Raw genomic sequence first — 20,359 nt, forward strand, 5'->3', positions numbered from 1 at the left:
CCTTGCCACAGTCCAGGGATGGAATTCCAGTTAGAAATTAACTTTGTTGGCTCATTTGGTTTGAGCAGGGAGGGGAAGTCAGGGAGGAGCATCTTTGTCAGCTGTTTAATCTTGTTGCCGAGCTTTTGCTTTCTTTTCCAGTTTCAGAAACAGAGCTTGGGGGTAGCCAGGGCTGCCCATGGCTTGCAGCCTGTGGCTTTGGATGAGTCAATCAGTGAATCCAGGACTGGTCCAAGAAACAATTAATTCTTCTGTTCAGTCACCCAGTAATTGATAACTTTGTGGGGGGGAAACAGGTGTGGAGGCTACGGGGTGAGGAAGGGGTCAGGCAGTCTGGCCTCTCCTATAGATTCTTTAAAACCCAGCAGTCCACAATCAAATCACAAGAGTGACAAGTCTTGATTAAAGGATTGGGAGCAGGTAAGTGATGTACTCCCTAAAGGTCTCTTGTCTGGAAACCTGCTAGCCCACAGCTGTAAATGTTTTTGACATAAACAGAAGACCTTTTCCTTGATATTTGACTAGGTAGACATGATTCCACTGGATATGAACAAGGAAGGTTGATTTGATCTGGTTGGCTGATAAGCACTTGTATCTGCATGCAGCCTAAATCACAAGGTTTGGTCCTTAGATGTTGAAGAGAGGCAGGAAATTTGAGGACTATTGCCAAACCAGGGTATAACGTAAATAAAGAAAATGACAGTAAGTGTGCAGGTTACCCCAAGTCAGGCTAGTGAAACTGCCATCTGAATGCAGCAAAGCATTCTGACATTCAGCTATGCCTTGTATGGCCTAGCAGGGAAAAGTGCTGGGGGCAGCTATATTTACCTCCTAAGGCAGTGCAGTGATAGGCAAACATAACAACAAAAGGCCTCATTCAGGGAATTGTTTGGGCTTTTCATACCCCAGGACACTTTTCACTTTGTTCTGCTACATCATCCTATTGAATCACCTGGTTCATTTGATCCATTCACAATGCCTGTTGCTTGTTTAAATTTGTTTTCATTGCACCTCCCAACTGCTAAGCCCCTTGCATTGGTGAGCAATAACCATGTCAAGAGTCAGAAGATCACCACCAATCTAGGGGCTTTGTCCCTTACTTCTGCTTGTGCGCTAAATGGCAAACCCTAGGCAAGGGTCCAAGTGGCCAGCCCTGATGGGATGTTATTCCTGCCTCCACTGCCAGCATGTGTCCTCTTGTAAAGACAGCTGACTTGACTAACAAGGCAGGAGCTCTCCTATCTGGTCATCATTCCAAGAACAGAGACAGCTGGAAGACTCATGGTATTTGAGCAATATCAGGGTGGGGTGAGGTTTACAAGCAATACAAAGAAGTGGAGGTGCCAAATTGCCAATCATTCTGCCATGCAATGACACTGAGTCTGTGACATCTGCCTGACAAAGGTGCGGCTCTCCCCCATCACTGCAGCCCCATGATGGGTATTGATGTCTGTCATGCATTGTGGAAAAGCACATTGCGCCAGAGAATATAGAAGGAGCAGTTTATCACTGTGATAAACTTCAAGATGGCCTGCAGAGAGACAAGAAAGTCATCAGTCATATGATGGATAAAATGACTGAGTGATTAAGAACTGATGATAGCATATATAGTCTTTTCCTAAGCCCGGATTCCCTCTCTCCAGCAATATTCCCCATTGTATCAACATTTAGGGACAATGGCCATCCAAGAATGACACAGTTTCCAGACTGTTTGCTCTGCTTTGTTTCCTAGCTCTGTTAGTGTCATTGCAATTTTGTGCTGAGTGTTATGCAGGGAACACCAACAGGAGGACAACTCATTTTGTTGTTCACTATCTCTGTTACCTTTACTGGTGTTTGATGGCAGTTTACCAGCATTTGGAGATTTGTGGCCAAGAACGAATTTGCAATTTCCTGCACTGGAGTGAGGCTCTATCCAGCAAGGAAGGTTCTTAAACTGGAATAACATTTTTGCAGATAGCACTAGAGAAAAAAATACTCTGCATCTACAGATATTTCAGTGTTCTGCAGGATGAGGGATGGCAGATGTTTGGGAAGTGTCATTTTGATGAATATCCCCTGTCCTTCTTGACTTACCTATTTGGTACACCTTGTCTTTGCAGACTCTGCTACAGCAGCGGAGTTTGGATTCCTGAGGGGTGTTTTTTTTAAAAAAAATCTGGGTTCCTGAAGGAATGCATCTGAAAGCATTCTTAGAATACAAGAGTTCATGATAATGCCTTTCCCCTTTCATGGTGAACCTTGGCCATTTGTGCAGAGAGCCCTTTCACCAGTCTTCCCCCAACAAATTCCAATGAGATCAGAATCGTGTTGCCCTCCACCTCAGATCTGGACACATGAGTTTAAATGGGTTTTATATGGTGATTAACTGCAGACTGAAGCCTGCCCACTGTTGGTCCTTGCAGGCTCACCCTTGGTGAGGGAGAGGGAAGAGATAATGGGACGGTCATATGAAGCTTTCACTTGACTTCTTTGAAATACTTTTACTTGTATATCTTTGTAAAGGCCAGAGGAATTAGCGTAATCAAACATCGGATACCTTGCAAGTCCTGCTTCTTCCCATCCACTGAGGCCTTTTCTTGTCGATGCATAAGGGGTAGGCCAGTGTTAGGTACAACAGTGATGCTGCCCTTGTGCAGGGGGACTATTCTTATACAGTGGGTGTAAACTGAGGACAGTTGTTTGTTGTATAGCTCCTGTCATTAAATATCGTTACAAGTCAAGAACAGTTCCATTCTTTTAAGTTAAATTTAAGCATAGCCCCTTTTATCGCATGTAAAGATTAAGGGCAAGCCTGCTGAACCAAATGCAACTTCTAACTGTGCATGGTGTCCTCCCGGGAGCTGCTTTCATAGTAAGGCTGCCAACACCCAGGGATCACCTGGAGATCTCTTGCAATTATAAGTGGTCTCCAGAATACACAGATCAGTCCCCCTGCAGAAAATGGCTACTTTGTAGCATGGACTCTATGGCATTATGCTCCCTTGAGGTCTCTCCTGTCCCCAAATTCTCTATCTCCAGGCTTCATCCCCAAAACTACAGGAATTTCCCAACCCAGAGCAGGCAGCCCTGTTTTTAGAATAGGCTGATTTAAGTCCCCTGGTAGGCCACTTACACGACTGCTAGTCCATGTTCAGCATAATATATCACAAGCTGAGGTCCCCTGCCTTAAAGTTAGCTGGTGTTCCCTTGCACAATTTAAAAATATATTTCTCAACATCCAGAAAAGTCAGTCTCATATGGTGGTGACAAATGAATATATTTCTCTTGGATTTGAGATCATGCATACATTTAGCTGCATTCCATATTCTTCCTAATGCATTAATGTATGCATAGTTATCATTTCCTTCTGAATCACAGCTATGTAGCCTGACCAAGAAGAACTATCACACAGCAATGAAGAAAGATCCTGTGGTGTCAACATTTAATTAAAAATGATGCAGGCATCGCATTGGAAATGGTTTTGAAACTTAGATTCCTTGAGAAGCTAAATGCATTGCTTCAGCAAGAAAAACGGGTAAAGGAAAGAGATACTAGCATAAACAATGAGGTGTTATAAAACTACAGAGTAATATTACTTTCTTGCATTGCATTTGCATATACGTATATTTGGCACAGCTAAATTGCAGCCTGTAATGATTCCACAATCTGTCACATACACAGTGGCATATGCATACTAATGTGAATGATTTATTTCCTTTGTGCTCAGTTCCCCACATACAAATATATGTTTTATGGGTAGAGATATTTTAACCCTAATGGGGTATGTACTCTTTGGAATAATATGAAACTCAATTTCCTTTTCCAATATTTCCAAATCTTTTAACACAGGACCACTAGTAATGTCTTACAGGCTATGCGTAGACATTGATTTCTATAACTAGCAGAAAAACCATGGACAGCAGAAGCAGTAATTATCAAACATACAATGACTTATGAGATGCTGTTATTTGGATAATTGCAAGAGGAGTAGGAACCACCTTAAATTAGAGAGAATGTAAGGATATGAAGAACCCAGCTAATCTACTTGAGACTCCTTAACACCCTCAGAAATTCTACAGTGAAATTACCCTCCTTGACCGTTTACGCACTGGGAACTTCACTGCTCCAGCTCCCATGCAGGAGCATGAATCAGGGGTGGATGAGGTGCACCAGGCCAAATGCTCCCTCATGTGGATGCAGGAAGAGGTGGGGTAACTTGCCACAACTAAAATTCTAGCCTACAGCTTGGCACAAAACCTCCAGTGCATAAATGGTCCTTGTGACTTATCACAAGGACACACAAGTTGAATGTACTAACCATTGTACTAACTTATCACAAGTTGAATGTACTAATCATTGTAAAAAGTGATGTGGGATACTTACCATGGAGAAAGGATTACATCATACACTGCCATGGTCGCAATATTTTAACATATTTCATCCTTTTTTCAGTGGGATTCCACTTTCCCCATAAAATCTGTTGGGTTCCAGACTGTTTTCTAGAGTGAGCTAGACAATGGACAGTGCAGTCTTGAGCAGAGTTACATACTTCTAAGCTCTTTAATTTTAATGAACTTATAAAGATGTAACTGTGCTTGGAACTGCACTTGGAAATTTGAGAAAGTGATTAATCAAAACGAAAGCCTCTTCATATACTAACTGCAGGCTTGTTTTCCTGAATACAGCCTAAAAGTTGAAAGTGTGCACACATCAGAATAATCTCTGAAATATAGGAACAACTGTACATAAAATGCCTGGGAGCTAAAATGTCTGGTGTCAGGCAGACATTTGCACAGATGGATCCTCTCACTTGGTGAATTGACTGTTGCATCCTTCAGAACTAATGCACTCCCTGATGCGCAGCCGCAGGACAAAGCCACTTGGTAATGTGGCACAAGACACATTTCTCTTAACCGCATAGCATCATTTGTCTGTTTCTGTACAGACTTGACATTTTTAGTATATTTATTTTGAGGAGAAAAATATTATATCCTAAGGATAGGGAGAGACTTTACATTCCACACACAATTGATAAAATAACAGCAAATGTGGCTATGACAAATTAACACAGTCACTAAAATTGGATCACTTTTGCTATCCAGTGGACTGCTGTGCACTTAGATTAATTAAATTGTTTTGGGGGTATGCAGGAAGTTGCCAGGAAGACCTGCTCTGCCAACTTTTTCCATTGTTTTTTTGTCTGCAGCAGTAGAAAAACGCTTATTTTAAAAACAAAAATAATAAACTGGAAAGCAATTTCTTCCTCATTTCTATGAAGCTACTCAGATATTTCCTCTAGCATCCACAGGAACATTTCATCATAACCTAAATTCTAATAAGCCATACACTAAAAGGGGCTTTCCTCTATGGAGGACAAACCTTACTTCATAGTCATCCTATGTGGGGAGAAGATTAATGCAGGAAACCACTGGGGAAAGGAACCAGGACACCAAAGAACATTTAGAGCATCCACAAAGGTGCCCCAGAGCTGAGCAATGCAGCAGCACCTGATTATCCACTAAATTACAGTAGAATAAGAAGGTGAGTTCAAAGTGAGTGTCTAGTCCCAGGCTGTGAGCCAAGCCAAGAACAGCATCTTCTTTTGCTCTATTAAGACCACTAAAAATAAAATCTGGAAATATTTTCTTCATCTGGCAGGATCCTAATGTATTATGTATTGTTGTTTGTTCTTATGTAAACCGCCCTGAGCCCCTGGGGAGGGCGGTATATAAATATAATAAATAAAAATAAATAAAAAATAATTATCATTAAGATATAACAGAAAGATCATTTTGTGTCAATCTCTTTGTGCTCATGTAGTACCAAAACAAGCAAATCAAAAGCATTTTAATGGCCAGTCTCCTCAGTGAGTCGGAGTATATTTGGCTTGGAACTTCACTGTCTTTCTGGAAATGACTAATCATAACATGTTTTCATACACAAGACTTCAGTCGCCACTGAGCCTCTTCTCACACTATTTATGTTAAGTCTCATGAATGTGACCGCAGAAAAGAATGTGGAAGAGAACCTGGAAAACCTATAAACGTAGGTTTTACATTCACATTGCAAACCAATTAAGCAGGAACCATTTTCAGCATTATGTGTAATAAAATGCCTTTTCTATGTGTGGGACATTGCTGAAATTCAACACAGAGAAACTAATATTGACTCTGGCTTTGGAGCTATTTGAAGTCTAGATCAAGCTTTTTCTATGGATATGCAGCACAAAAAAATGGACATCCTGCTTTTCCTCAGTAAGTATACTATTGCATTGTACCCTACCTGCTATCAATGGCAAAATAACGAACATCCCCCGTCCCCTGTCCAAATTACAATAAAGATGGAGAGGAAAGAGTACCTCTATTGTGAATTACACAAAATAGAGATTATTTAGCCTGTATTACCCATGGGCTTTTCTACAGGTCTTGAATAATGTATAACCAAGAGGACTTGATTGCAAAGTCTACAGACACAAAAAGTATTTTCCCCCAAAAAAGATTTTTTTTAAAATCGTATACTTTAAGTACTTCACAGTATCATAACCTTAGGTTTGACAAGAGACAGAATTGTTCTGAATTAAATGGGGCTTACTCCTATGGGTGTATATGATTCCAACCAGAGCTGGAACTTTCTCTGGAGTGCTATATGTTTGTATCATCGCCTATTTTAATGGATTTCAGTAAGGCAGCCATCATGTGTATCCACAGGAACAAGCCCATTCAATCCAATAGACTTATTTCTAAGCCATCGGACAGTTGTGTGCATTTTGTGTGCACAAATACAAAACCAATCAAGCAATGAGATTTGTGAAATATTTATAATGTAACTGAATAATAAACCAGCATGCTGAACAGTGAAATTAATGTAGGGATTCCAGAAGTATCATATCAGGTGCAAGGTATTTTCCCCCTGCAATAAGTAGTTCTTGTTAGCTTGTTCCAATTAATGACTTTTTGTTTCACTTAAAGGTAAAGGTATCCCCTGTGCAAGCAACGGGTCATGTCTGAACCTTGGGGTGATGCCTTCTAGCGTTTTCATGGCAGACTCAATATGGGGTGGTTTGCCAGCGCCACTTAAAGGAGAGCTATTAGAAAGATTTTCAAAATTATGCTGCAATATTGTGAAAGTATCATAATCTCAGCTTAAAATCATATGTGTTAATTTGCTTGACAGGGATGCCTATGTCATAAAATGAGAGTAAATTTCCAAGTTACCTCTTTACCTCCTATCACAACACATATGAATGTTTGCAAGCACCTTTGCCATTTAAACTCAGCTTTGTCTCCGCACCCCCCCCCCCCCACACACACACACCTTGGTCTTTTTGTAATTCAAGTATCTCAAAATGTGCAGGTACTAGTCATTATTCCATCTTCTAATATTCTTTTTATAAAAAGCTTATTTTTAATATCCACTTCAATCAGGTCCATTGACACCCATGCCATGAATAAGGCTTTGTTATGTCACAAAGCTTGCCTGTGTGGCTTTTCATAAACTTGACAGTAAATTGGGCACAGAATGTTTAGGAAATCCCATTCATTACTATAAAAAAGCCTTATTTCAATAGGAATTTCAGAATCATGCTTTCTGAACACAGACCAATGTTTTACAGTTAAGGTGATAATTTTAGTTATAATTTCCCCTTATAAAGACTAATTAAATTTTCTATTTTTCACCGTCCAGTTACAAGTTCCAACTCCTAATAACTCTTGCTTCCAATTTCTTCACTACAATTTTGAGTTTATTTAAAATCTTTATATGCCTGTCTTTCTCCTGACAGCACAGGATCTAAATCAAGTGTGTTAAGTATGTCAGGGAATCAATAGATGGGGAGACAGACAGAAGACCTGTGGGGAGACCAGATTCAAATCCCTATGCAGTCAAAAAGCTCATTGAGAGACAGCTACTGTCTCTTAACCTAGCTCGCCTCACAGAGGTGTTTGGGGGGGGGGGGACTGAGAAGAACTTAAACTTTCTGGAGGATTGGAAGAATACAAATATGATAGGTAGGCAGCCAGCCAGACATACTATATAGTAACATCATTCACAGCGCATCAGCTGAAAACGAGTCCTAGTCTGTATTCATAAAATAGCAATACACTGAACTTCACTACACTGTGTGAAATAAAAAATATTATGCCACTCATCTTTGTGCCTCTGAAGCCTGACAGTATCTGCAAAGAACAGATCCCCCAGGATCAGTGCCTGGACGTCTTTCTTTCTTCCTTTCTCTTTTTTTAAAGCATCTTTGGTCAACACTGGTGCAAAAATATAGTTGACATTAAAGACAGGTTTCCCCCCCCCCCCCTCTAAAGCAAGGCTGTAGGACTTGCCTCATCGAAAATCTATAAACTTCATTACTGAACTAGCACTTTCTCTTCAAGAATGATTTGTCTGTGCCATTATTAACTTTGCCTGTAGATTTCCACATCTGCTCCCTATTTAATTAGAAATGAATGACTCCTTGAAATTAAAATTATTCCTCCTATATGGCAGTGGGGAGCAAAGGGCTGAGTTAATCAAAAAGTGATAGCACTAGATTGTACATATTTGCACATGCATGTATATACATGTGTGGGGGCATTGATTTTCTTAAAAAGCAAAGTTAGATATTTATTTTAATGCTACAATGAATGGTTTCAAGAACATGGTTTCAAAAAAAAATGCTGAGCTAGTACAGTATTCTGATTATCCCCACCACATTATGCTTAAATATATAGTACTTAGGAAGAAAATTATTTTGCTTCCCTTTATTTTCTATGATGAAAGTTGATTGCTAATAAAAGACCATTAGTGGCTCCCCCCCCCCCCCATGGTGAAGGAATCAGCACTACCAAGAAAGCATTTTTTTAAAATTGCTAATATCTCAACATAACCTCTCTAAGTCCTTCTCAGCTTAAGACATTACAGATAATTAATGATGGGAAAGCTAGATTTCCCAGGGCAGAAGGCAATATATGTTACATATATGTTATATAAACCTGTGTAAATTCAGCACTCCATAACTTTGTAAAACTGCCCATGATCATAACTGAAAGAGTTACTGAAAACAAAACAAAACAGAAGAAACCATAGGTATCACGTGTACTCAATGTGTTTATTTGTTAGTTTGTTTAATTTATATACCACCCTCCCATATGGCTAAGGTCTGTACTTGAACATGGAAGATATATGTTTAAGACTCACCCAGTCATAGAATCTCTTAGCAAAGTTAAGGCATTATTTCTTACACTCAGGTTCTCAGAACAGGAATAATATTACCTATCTTCTAAGATTCAATTAAAATCCTACAAAATATTTTGCATATTAAATGCCCTATAAAATCAATTTATAGTTGTAATTGCACTTTCCATACATACCTTCTGTGTGTACAGCAGACACATATGTCCAGTTGTAGCGTTTAACTATGTCAAGCATAGCTCTGGCTTGCAGAATGTCAGATGGGACCACCCTTAAGAAGTATTTGTACAAAGTTTTGTCACTTAGGTCAATACTTGTTGCAGAATAAGCAATTTGTGGGATGTCAAAAAGCTGAAGGAGATTTTGTACTTGGATGGCCACAGAACTAGAGCCTGGGCCAATAACACCAGCAATGGGTTTTTTGGCTCTGATGTGGTGTTGGGATGTAGTGTCAGGCAGACAGCGGCCAAGAGCATCTTTCTCATCTCGGATGGAGATCAAGGAATCCCTTATGAATTCAATGCTCTGCTCCAAAGCCACTGAGGAGTGCCAACAGGAATCTCGAATTTCACTTCCTAAAGTGATGTTGGGCAGTAGGACTGGGTCAGAATTAATTTTATCCAGAGTATGAAACATGGCCTCTACTCTCTGGATACCATATTGCTCTCGAATCTCGCCACATTTCCTCTCTGGGACTTTCTCAGCTGGAGGTTGGTGATGGACAGAGAAGAGGGCTCCTATAATGACATCACCTTCCATTCTAGCTACGGACCTTTGGGAAGAAGCACCTGAGATCAAAACCTTCCTGCCAGCATTCTTGGGGAGGAAGTCCATTTCCAGGAGGATAGCAGGGAAGAAGACAAGCAGTATCCCAATCATTTTGTTGCAAGAAGCCATCCAGATCCAGGTAACCAGTTTCAAGGACTCTTCCTGTCTGCACATTGTTATAGTTATGAAAGAAGATGCAGTCTCTACCCACCAGTCACTTCTCAAGTTCTTCAAAATCCCATTGCAATGTCATCTTAAAACAAATAGCCTGAAGGGGCAACAGAAGTCATCATAGGAATGAACTGTAGCCTGTTGACATGGAAAGAAAGAACAAAAAGATCAGTTCCAAGTCTATAAATTCACAACTAAGCAGAAGCTGTTTTCTTCCTAAGTGTCCCTTCCCACCTGTTTGGGATAACAGAGATGTTCAAATCAATTTGTACCAGAAAGCAGGTCACTCTGAAAAGCAACTATTGGTAAAAGAACTAAGAACAGACACTGTTACATTGCTGTAGGCATCTGCATAAAAATATGTGCTGTATGATATTCAGGCAGTATGTATTATTGTATTATTATATTATTTTCTTGCATGACAGCCAGCCAGAATATATAGACAGCTATCCAAAATATACATTCACAAATAAATCTGTGACTAGATAAATTGATTAATACCAATCCAGTTGCATAGGCTATATATACTGAGGTGAAGTTGCTATTACCTGTCATACAATACTTTTAAAACATCCTTACAAGTTTTAGACTATCCACGGGTTCATTAATCAAATATTCGTTAATCTCAATGATCCCATAAAGTATCAGAATGCTATGGAGGTCTCAAATAATAACTCAAAGCTGAAGAATGAAAAGCAGGGGGGAAGGGAATTCTTAGCGAAAGAAAATGTCATTTAAAGGTCAAAACAGAATTTTTTAAAAGCCCGACAAGATCCAGCCCTCTCCCAGTTAGATTAATCTTTCGGTTTTGAAAGAAAAGTCATAGTTCGACAAGAGACACAACTATGCAAGCAGTGGGAAATACATATTAGTTACTAAGGCAACCACAGGCAAAGTCCTGATGTGCTTTTCTGGCAGTGCTTGTTTTTCATGCAGACTTTGGGCAGAAGAGGGGACGAGGCGGGCAGCTAGAGTTTAAGTAGCTTCATGCGATTTTCAAAGGCGATCGGCTGCTCGTTTGAGATCATTGCCGAGGGGGAAATCTGGGAAGCCTCACTTATCCGGGCTGCCCTGTTGCGCGGGTTGGGGCTTCTGCGGCTTTGGCTGGAATCGGAGCTGCTTTCAGCACCCTGGACAGCGTCCACAGCGACCGGTTTTCCCCGCGAGTTCTCCCATTGCGCGGAATAAAGATTCTGGGGAGAGCTTAAGCTCTTTGCAGCAAGAACTTCTCGCAGCCGCAGTTGTCGTCTTTTTTTTGCGCACGCACACACACACAAACGCTTCACTAACATCATCCTGCCGCCTCCAATCCCCCCCCCCCCAAAACATATAAAAATACATACAGAGAATTCCGGTTGTAGCAGCTTCTCCTTCCCATCCTTCCTGAACAGCTCTGAATGCCTACAAAAGCAAGCGATGGTGGTGGGTTTCTACATTGCGGCCAGATTTCAAGTTAGCTAACACCCCCCCCCCTCCCCCGCCGCCACTGCCGGGCCGCCCAAATTCTCTTTCTCTGAAGGTCTGGGACCCGGGAGCAGCGATAGAGGGATAAACGAGATGAAAGGAGAGAAAGGCAATATTCTTGAGGAGAGTATTACGAACCGAGTCTCCCTGCGCACGCACGCACACCATGCATACAGAGATGTCTAAAACTAGTCTGGAGGAAGCTAAAGATGTCTGAAACGTAACCTATGATGAACGTCTTTTGTCTGGATCTCTCGCCTGCAACGTCCGTGCTCCGGCGGTTCCCCCTGGGGCATTAAGCTCAAGACCTACCTGCACCCGAAACCATGAGGCAGTTGGCTCCTTCCTTCATCAAAGCGGTCATCGCCAATTCTCCTGTTCACGTTTTTCTTGCTGATCTGATACAGGCAGATGGGCTGTACGCGAGTGCCCTCTTTCTTCAACGTTGTTTTACCGCAGGAACGAGGATAGGGGAGGGGGAGGAACAGGTCATACGAGGCTCACCCATTATCTCATACATAAAGATCAGTCATTCTCTCCCCGCCCTCCCTATATTTCACCTTATTTTTTTTTCTCCAGCTCGTGCCTGTTAATCAAGAAAATAGAACGGGTATAATCTAGGAGGGGGGGAGGGGCTTGGTTTTCAGCGCCGGCTATTCATTACCTCCCAGCCACACATGTGAGCATCGCAGAGTATATAGAAGGAAGATTCCAGAGGTATGGATAGAATAGCAATTCTGCTGAAGGTTTCATATCTGAAGATCCCCCCTCTTTATGCCTTACTCCATTATTCAATACATTGGTTGTTGGATTTAAAAAAAAAACTGCTAGAAAAAGCCAAAATCCCACAACATTGGAGGTAAGCAGGAATTGAAATGTTCAGAGGAATATAAATCATGCATATTAGGAGACATGTCCGATTAAAATAATTCCAAAATGAATAGTTCATATGACCTGCTTGCCACACAGAGTTGGAAGACTCTAGTGTTTTAGGTTGGTATGTAAAAGTGAGTTAGTTTCCTAATGGAAACTCTGGAGGCAGGAGAGTCCTTGCTCTACATTTTAAATGGCAAAGGCACCTTGTGCAAAGGATAGAAATGCAACCACCCCCTCTTGCTTTCCTGTAGGCTTGTTTTCCCCAATTTCCTAACTTGGGTATTCTGTGTTATTTAAACAGTTGTTATTTAAAGAGTTGCTACCTTGGGATTTAAAATAAAATAGTGAACATTTGTGTGTGCGTATAGTTATAAAATATGCAACCAGAGTGCAGTCACCACCTTCAGTTCGCTGGACCGGAGCAAGGCTCTTTGGAGGTCCCTCATAAGTCAGAAGCGACTGGATGACACATAACACATACAAACACATTTATGTTTGAAAGGCAGCCAAGCCAAGTGAAGACAATAACAAGACAAGGAAAGGTAAATAACTTTGAGGTGTCCACTAGACAGTAATAAATTTATGGCAATATTGAAAGGATTGCTGATACTTTTAATGGGGTATTAGCGGGGGGGGGGGGGGGAGAGACAGAATAATAAGGAAGCATTTGAAACAGGATGACTAAAGAAGAGGATGCCAGACAGCCCAGCCGGCTCTCACTGTTGGTCCAGGTGACATTTCTTGCCGCAATTCAACCTCGGGCTGATATCTTTTAGAACAAAACTAAATTTAGAGTCAATAACAGAGCATTCCTAAGCAGGTATATGCATAATCCTCCTGACATCTACTCAGTGGGATTTATGCCAGGAAAGTATTCTTGGAATTGCATTGTAAGGCTAAGGGAATTGCAGAGTTAGGGAATGAGCAGCACAGCCCTAAGTCAAATGATTCTCTTCTAAACATGTGAATTGATTTCAATTGTTTTGGAATTCTCCTTAGAATTGCACTGGAAGTTTACGTATATCTAGTTCTGTTGTTCCAGATTAATCATATAGTACCGCTAGATGTAGACCTTAATGTAGAGAAAGGAATAGTTAAAGAGGTAAAGCAGAAGGAGGGAAAACTCAGACTGATATTTAGGGCTGCTCCTTTCTAGTGAAACCATGATTTTCATTTGGAATAGTTATGACAAAAGACGTATTCGATACTTTGATTTACTTATTAGATATGGCATAATAATACTTCAATGACAGTTGTGGGGTTTGTTTGTTTGTTTGTTTTGTGCATCTACCTTGTTTCTGTCCCAAACTTTTTACAGGAAGCTCCTTTAAAACTATGTGTTCCATGTGTCTTTGAATATCTTTAAACATTTCATATAAAAATGAAATCCATGCAACTTGACAACAATGCAAGACTGCTGTAGAATTTTTACAGACTCACATATAGAAAGTTGATTCCAAACATTTGGAAAGGTTGAACAAATTTGGTTGTCCTGACTACCAAATCAACTTTTATTTAGGAACATCAGGGCCCCACCTCCTCCCTGTACAGGTGGTGGGCACATTTATGCCTGCCTGCAGAGATTTATGGACTCTTGAGAACAACCTGTAACACATCCGAAAAAGACATTTGTGTTCTCAATATAGCGGTAGCAAGGATGTCCCTCCCTAAGCTCTCGCACCCGAGCTTCCGGTGTCACGATTGCCATTTCTCCCCCTTAAACCGGCAAAAGCAACGAATAAGCGATCCTTCTTTGGCTGAAATCCCTTCACAAGGAATTGTCTGTAAAGTTTCCGAGCACAATACAGCCACCTGTTCGACACTGCCCTAATTTCGGCCAGAAATTGCACGGGGGGATTTTTTTTTAACTGTAAGAGCGTGTAAACCAGTGGTCCCCAACCTTTTTATCACCAGGGACTGGTCAACGCTTGACAATTCTACTGAGGCCTGGGGGGGGGGGTAGTCTTTTGCCGAGGGATGTTGCCACTGCCTGAGCCCCTGTTCCGCTTGCTTTCCTGCCGGTGCCCGACTTCCCGCCACCCACTGCGGGGGTGCTGCCAGCAGCAACAGTGCAGTGCCACACTGAGGGGGAGCCCCAGCTATGGCGGCCACCGGAGAGCACCAAAGGTGAGCTGGCGGCAGAGTGGCAGGGCAGCCCCCAAGGCAGCAGCCGGGGAGGAGGACGAGGAGGAGCCATGGCCTGGTACCGACTGATCCACGGACTGGTACCGGTCCCCGGACCAGGGATTGGGGACAGCTGGTGTAAATGATTAAGTGCCAGCTCCCATACCAGTGAAAAAGTTCTTTCTGAAACATTGAATGAACAAATATGCATTTCTACAGGTGTTTTGGGTTTTTTAAAAAACAGTTTTTAAAGGGAAGCACAAACACAACAGTTAATTGGCTGTTCTGTTTGATTGATAGCCAGAGGTGGGAGGAAGCGCGGAAAAATATCGCCTCCTTTGTTGCGATTTCAGCAAGACCGGAAACTTGTGCATTACGAGAACAGTACTAGTGGGAGAGCCTTTTTTCCGAGAAAAATGGCTGTGTACGTTACCGAGACCTGCCGTTATTGATTGCAGCGTTTTCCAATAGCGCTCAGATTTAGCTACATTGCCGGTTGTGCGGAATGGCCCAGAGAGTTTCTGTTTCTTGCATGGAGCACTGATCTGATGTTTGAGTAGCTTCTTGGAGAACATGAAACACATATTTTCTGCATCGTTTGTAGGATAAGTAGATTATAGAGGATTCCTAATTTTCAGTCCCTTGGGTATAATGTCCATAAGTTTGTATTTTATAAGAAAGGAAATAGCAGTCTGTACCTGTGCAAGTTTCTTCATGAGGATGATGGGTTTCCATTCTAAGTGGCTTAATGTGGTGCCTGTCTTGAAGATAGATTTAGGTGGGTAGCTATGTTGGTCTGGTGCAACAGAACAAAATTCAAGTTCAGTGGCACCTTGAAGAAAGTACTCATCCTTCTGAGTCCATTGACTGTAAGGCTTCTTTGAACTCACAGGTATGGAATACAGTTAAGCCTGTGAAATACAAGCTGAGATGTGTTGACAGATATTACAAAAACTAGGATTCTTTCAAACCAGTGAATTTCCAAATGAAAGGTTTTTTCAGTTGAAAGATAAAAGCTTTATGTAGAGAAATGCGATAACAATCCCAGTGACTGCCCATTTGATTATTCCAGCTGGTGCATACTGCTAAATTTTAATGCCAACTATCCCAACCGTGACACCATTAAATGAACACAGAAAATCAATTGGGACTTAGGGATGCCATGTTAGCCTTATGTGTAAAACGTTTCAGTTCAGAAACTGCAGTCAATGACATTTCACTAGTGTAGGGGAGTTGTCATATATTCCTTTTAATGGCATAGTTTCTAACCTCCTTTTCAATCTGTGGTATTTACTTTCTGTCTGCGCTAGGTATTTCTGTTCACAGGGAACAAGAATCAGCAATTTTTGCTGATTCCCTTCCCTCATTGAAGCCTCCCATTTCAACTTTCATGATGTTACTGGTGCTCTGCTGGGAGCACAGTGCTGAGGGTGAAAGAAGACTGCACCAGGAAAGGGGGGGATTGCTATTTGTGCTGCTTATGCAGAGCAATTCTACTTTTGTGCACAGGATCCAAGCCTATGCCTTTGGGGAGATGGAGAGCAAGAGAGTGCCCAACTTGAGGGGGGGGGGGCTTCCTTTGTTCAGTGATTCATTTGTTTTCTTCATTTTATGTTACACTTGACAGGTTTTTATTTGCTGCCATTGTTTCTGATAGGATACACATTTTCTGCTGTAATTTAAGTTTCAGGGATTGTAGTCTGCACCTACAGTCTCCATCCTTGCCAAATTTCCCTACTTCATACATAGTTCAAGGCAAACTGCATTTCTGATCATACTTTTTGCTCTTTGCCCAACTAGGATAAATTTCCCAGAGATTGTATCCTTTACACAAAAGATGCTTCCTGCCTAGTTTTGAAGAAACAAGGAAAATCATTATTTTACGACCAATTAACACTCTTATTTTACCTTTGTTTGGCTCCCTAAGAAATGCAGGAAAAACTTCCATGTTACATCATTCACAGAGACATGTCCCTGGCAACCAAGAAAGTAGGCAGAGCTGACACCTGAAAGTTCCACAGGGGAAAAAAATAGTTTTCAAGGATGCTGCTTGAATTCTGTGACCAAATAATGTTTTTATTAGAGTTTATCAACCAGCACATAAAATCAGATTTTAATTTGGGAATGTATAAAGGTAAAGGTAAAGGTAAAGGTAAAGGTATCCCCTGTGCAAGCACCGAGTCATGTCTGACCCTTGGGGTGACGCCCTCTAGCGTTTTCTTGGCAGACTCAATACGGGGTGGTTTGCCAGTGCCTTCCCCAGTCATTACCGTTTACCCCCCAGCAAGCTGGGTACTCATTTTACCGACCTCGGAAGGATGGAAGGCTGAGTCAACCTTGAGCCGGCTGCTGGGATTGAACTTCCAGCCTTATGGGCAAAGCTGTCAGACGGCTGCCTTACCACTCTGCGCCACAAGAGGCTCACTGGGAATGTATACAAACACTTAAAAAATTGACTCAGCCTTCCATCCTTCCGAGGTCGGTAAAATGAGTACCCAGCTTGCTGGGGGGTAAACGGTAATGACTGGGGAAGGCACTGGCAAACCACCCCATATTGAGTCTGCCATGAAAATGCTAGAGGGCATCACCCCAAGGGTCAGGCATGACCTGGTGCTTGCACAGGGGATACCTTTACCTTTACAAATATTTAAACATTCTACCATGGAGTTTGGAGGAAGGACCTGAAAATTAGAGCAAATTCAATTTTTTTCTTTTTTTTAAGTTTGTAACCCATGTTTTACTCTTTAGGTACTTGAAATGGCTATGAAAAATAATTCATTTTCTTGACAAAATTCTAACAGCCTGTGCCCTGCTTCAATTTGTACTCCAAGACTAAACTTGCCTGTTATTCCAGTAATCGTTTGGCTTCCTACTTTAGCATTCCAATCCCCCATGATGATAAGCACATCATTTTTGGTGTTGCTTCCAGAAGGTGTTGTAGGGCTTCATAGAACTGGTCAACTTCATCCTCTTCAGCGGCAGTGGTTGGGGCATAGACCTGGATTACTGTGATGTTGAATGGTTTGCCTTGGATTCGAACTGAGATCATTCTGTCATTTTGGGGATTGTATCCCAAGACTGCTTTCCCTACTCTTTTATTGATTATGAAGGCTACTCCATTTCTTCTGTGAGATTCTTGCCCACAGTAGTATACCTAATGGTCATCTGAATTAAATTCACCCATTCCTGTCCATTTTAGTTCACTAATTCCTAAAATGTCAATGTTCTTGTTTGACCATGTCCAACTGGATCTGACATTCTAGGTTCCTATGGAATAAAAGTCTTTACAGCATCAGACAGTCTTTTCACCACCAGTTCCCTCCACAACTGAGCATCCTTTCAGCTTTGGCCCAGTCGCTTCATTCATTCTGGTGCTACTCGTACTAGCTGTCTCCTCATGCCCATATTGGACACCTTCCAACCTGAGGGGCTCATCTTCCAGGGTCATATCATTTTGCCTTTTGAACCTGTCCATAGAGTTTTCATGGCAAAGATACTGGAATGGTTTGCCATTTCCTTCTCCAGTGGATCACCTTTTGTCAGAGCTCTCTGCTATGACTTGTCCATCTTGGGTGGCCCTGCATGGCATAGCTCATAGCTTCACTGAGCTACACAAGCCCCTTCACCATGTCAAGGCAGCGATCCTTGAAGGGGATGTGCCTATTAGATATCCTTTTAAAACATGGTGCTTCAGAACAGTTGTTCTATGAAAAAATAGAAAATGATATTTTTGCCTTCCATTGTTTTTATTTGGTGGCTGTTTACACAGTAATTTCCTCATGAATAAATGCAAACAAAATAGCAATATTTTTGTACAATGTACAAATTATCATATCTGGAGAAAACTGGATAGCATTTCCATGTACCGAGGAAAAAACACTGCACTTAAAATAAACAATCTCAGCATGTCGGAGAGTATTATGTTTATAGCTAAACAAAAGATAGCACTGGATTGTTTCAAGTTTCAGAGATTATAACAAAACTAACAAAAGAAAAGCATACCGGAAGCTCAGTCTTAAATTGAATAGTATCTAGGATTCTTAAACTGCTCCTTTTAAACCAGTTTTTATAATACTTGTGAACAGAAACTGCTACACAGGTTACTAGTTTAAAAATATTTTTAAAGCATATGTATTTTGATGGCATCATTTGTTAAATATTCTAATCTCTTTTGAATACCAAAAAGTATTTGTAAATCCATTATATATTGTTTTACAACTGCTTGAAAATGATTGTCAGAAAACTAATTTTAGCAAAGCACTGGGAAGCAAGCAGCTCTCTGACGCACAGTGATGCCAAAAGGCATGCACCCATTTGCAAGATCATTCAGCAAGATCAAGCCTAGGTGATGCTGGAATTTTTGATGGTAATTATGTAGTGAACCTCAAACAACATATTATTTAGAAAAACATAGTACTCTAGTACAAAATAACACTTTTAGAATAAATTAGAAGGCTACTGATGGATAAATTTGAACATTTTTGAAAAAGAAGAGGTTTTTCTATCCCACTTTATCTTAAGGAGCCTCAAAGACCGTTTACACACTGGAGGTTTCATGCAGGGCTGAAGGCTGGAGTTTTAGTCATGGCAGGTTGCCCCACCTCTTCCTGCACCCACACGGGGGAGCATTTGGTCCCTTGTGCCTCATCTGCCCCCGATTTGTGCTCCTGCATGGGAGCTGGGGCAGTGAAGTTCCCAGTGTGTAAATGGTCAAAGAGACTTATAATCACCTTAGTAGCCACCTTATAAGTTAGGTGGGGCTGAGAGTGTTCTGAAAGAATTGTAACTGGCCCAAAATCATTGAGCAGGCATCATGTGGAGAAGGCGTGGGGAATCAAACCCGGTTCTCCAGATTAGAATTTGCCACTCTTAACCACTACACCCTGCTGGCTTTCTGCACGAGACGCACAAAGTAAATTAGGTGAAAATGTGGCAAAATTGAAATATTTGCTGCATTAGAAAAATGGTGCAGAAGAATTGATATGATGTCTAGCAGTTTAGGAAAGCGGATGTGAAGGTTCAGGAAGGGTTATGTGCAGATCTGTAAATGTAACAAACTTGCTAAATTGGTGGACTCTGTTGGTGCACAAGGATAAGTTATTGTAATTTATGCAGCATACTGAAGAATCAGAAGATGGAGACAGAACATTAATTAACAATGTTTAATTATGAGATGTCCCAGATTGTGTGTGTGTGTGTGTATGGATTTTTTCAGAGTATCTTTCTCTCATGTTGTCTAAATCCATAATTTGAAACATAATAATACATATTAAGTGGCTTGCATTCCATCACAATGTTCAGTGAAGTCCTTCAGTCCAAGGAGCATTTTGTAAATTTAAGGGTGTCCTTCCCTGGAACAAAATCCACTTATACTGGAGCAAGGCAATTTAGGCTGAAGGCTTCATTCTCTGCTGAAGGAAATAGTAGGATACAAACCAGTAGTTCTATCTCCGTGACCAATACATCTGGCTCCTACCTAGATCCATATTACAGAACGCTGTAATATTTAAGAGGAATACTGATTATAAGATTATAGAAAAAAAATTACAAGAATATTTCATACTAGATGTTATTTCCCTTTAAAAAATAGATTAAAGTAGAATATTAAGTAGATTATTTCTAAGCAGGCAAAAGGAATAATCAAACAAGAGGAATAGCAGCAGAGACGTTAAAGTGATTGGTTGGAAGTATTAAACCTAACTAGATAATTAATATAACCTTAATAGCCAAGGAGCACACAGGCAATGCTGAAATTATTAAAAATTAAAATGAGAGGCCCCAATACTACAGTTGT

At 41.0% G+C, this 20,359-nt stretch overlaps 1 protein-coding gene across 6 annotated transcripts in view; it reads right to left on the reverse strand.

Moving 5' to 3' along the window:
- Positions 1-12,086, reverse strand: part of GRM1 (glutamate metabotropic receptor 1) — a 277,139-nt gene extending 265,053 nt beyond the window's left edge. For 2 of the 6 annotated variants that reach the window (XM_077350610.1, XM_077350599.1), the window contains exons 1-2: positions 11,878-12,086; positions 9,342-10,239 (exon numbers count right to left, since the gene is read on the reverse strand). In XM_077350610.1, the coding sequence (XP_077206725.1) occupies positions 9,342-10,104 (763 nt within the window). In that variant the 5' untranslated portion in view covers positions 10,105-10,239; positions 11,878-12,086. Of the gene's footprint in view, positions 1-9,341; positions 10,240-11,158; positions 11,257-11,444; positions 11,503-11,877 lie in introns of those variants that run through there. The other 4 variants (XM_077350572.1, XM_077350562.1, XM_077350581.1 and 1 more) reach the window with 4 other exon arrangements.
- Positions 12,087-20,359: the final 8,273 nt, after the last annotated feature.

The sequence above is a fragment of the Paroedura picta genome, chromosome 1, assembly GCF_049243985.1.
Source record: "Paroedura picta isolate Pp20150507F chromosome 1, Ppicta_v3.0, whole genome shotgun sequence".
NCBI lineage: Eukaryota > Metazoa > Chordata > Lepidosauria > Squamata > Gekkonidae > Paroedura > Paroedura picta.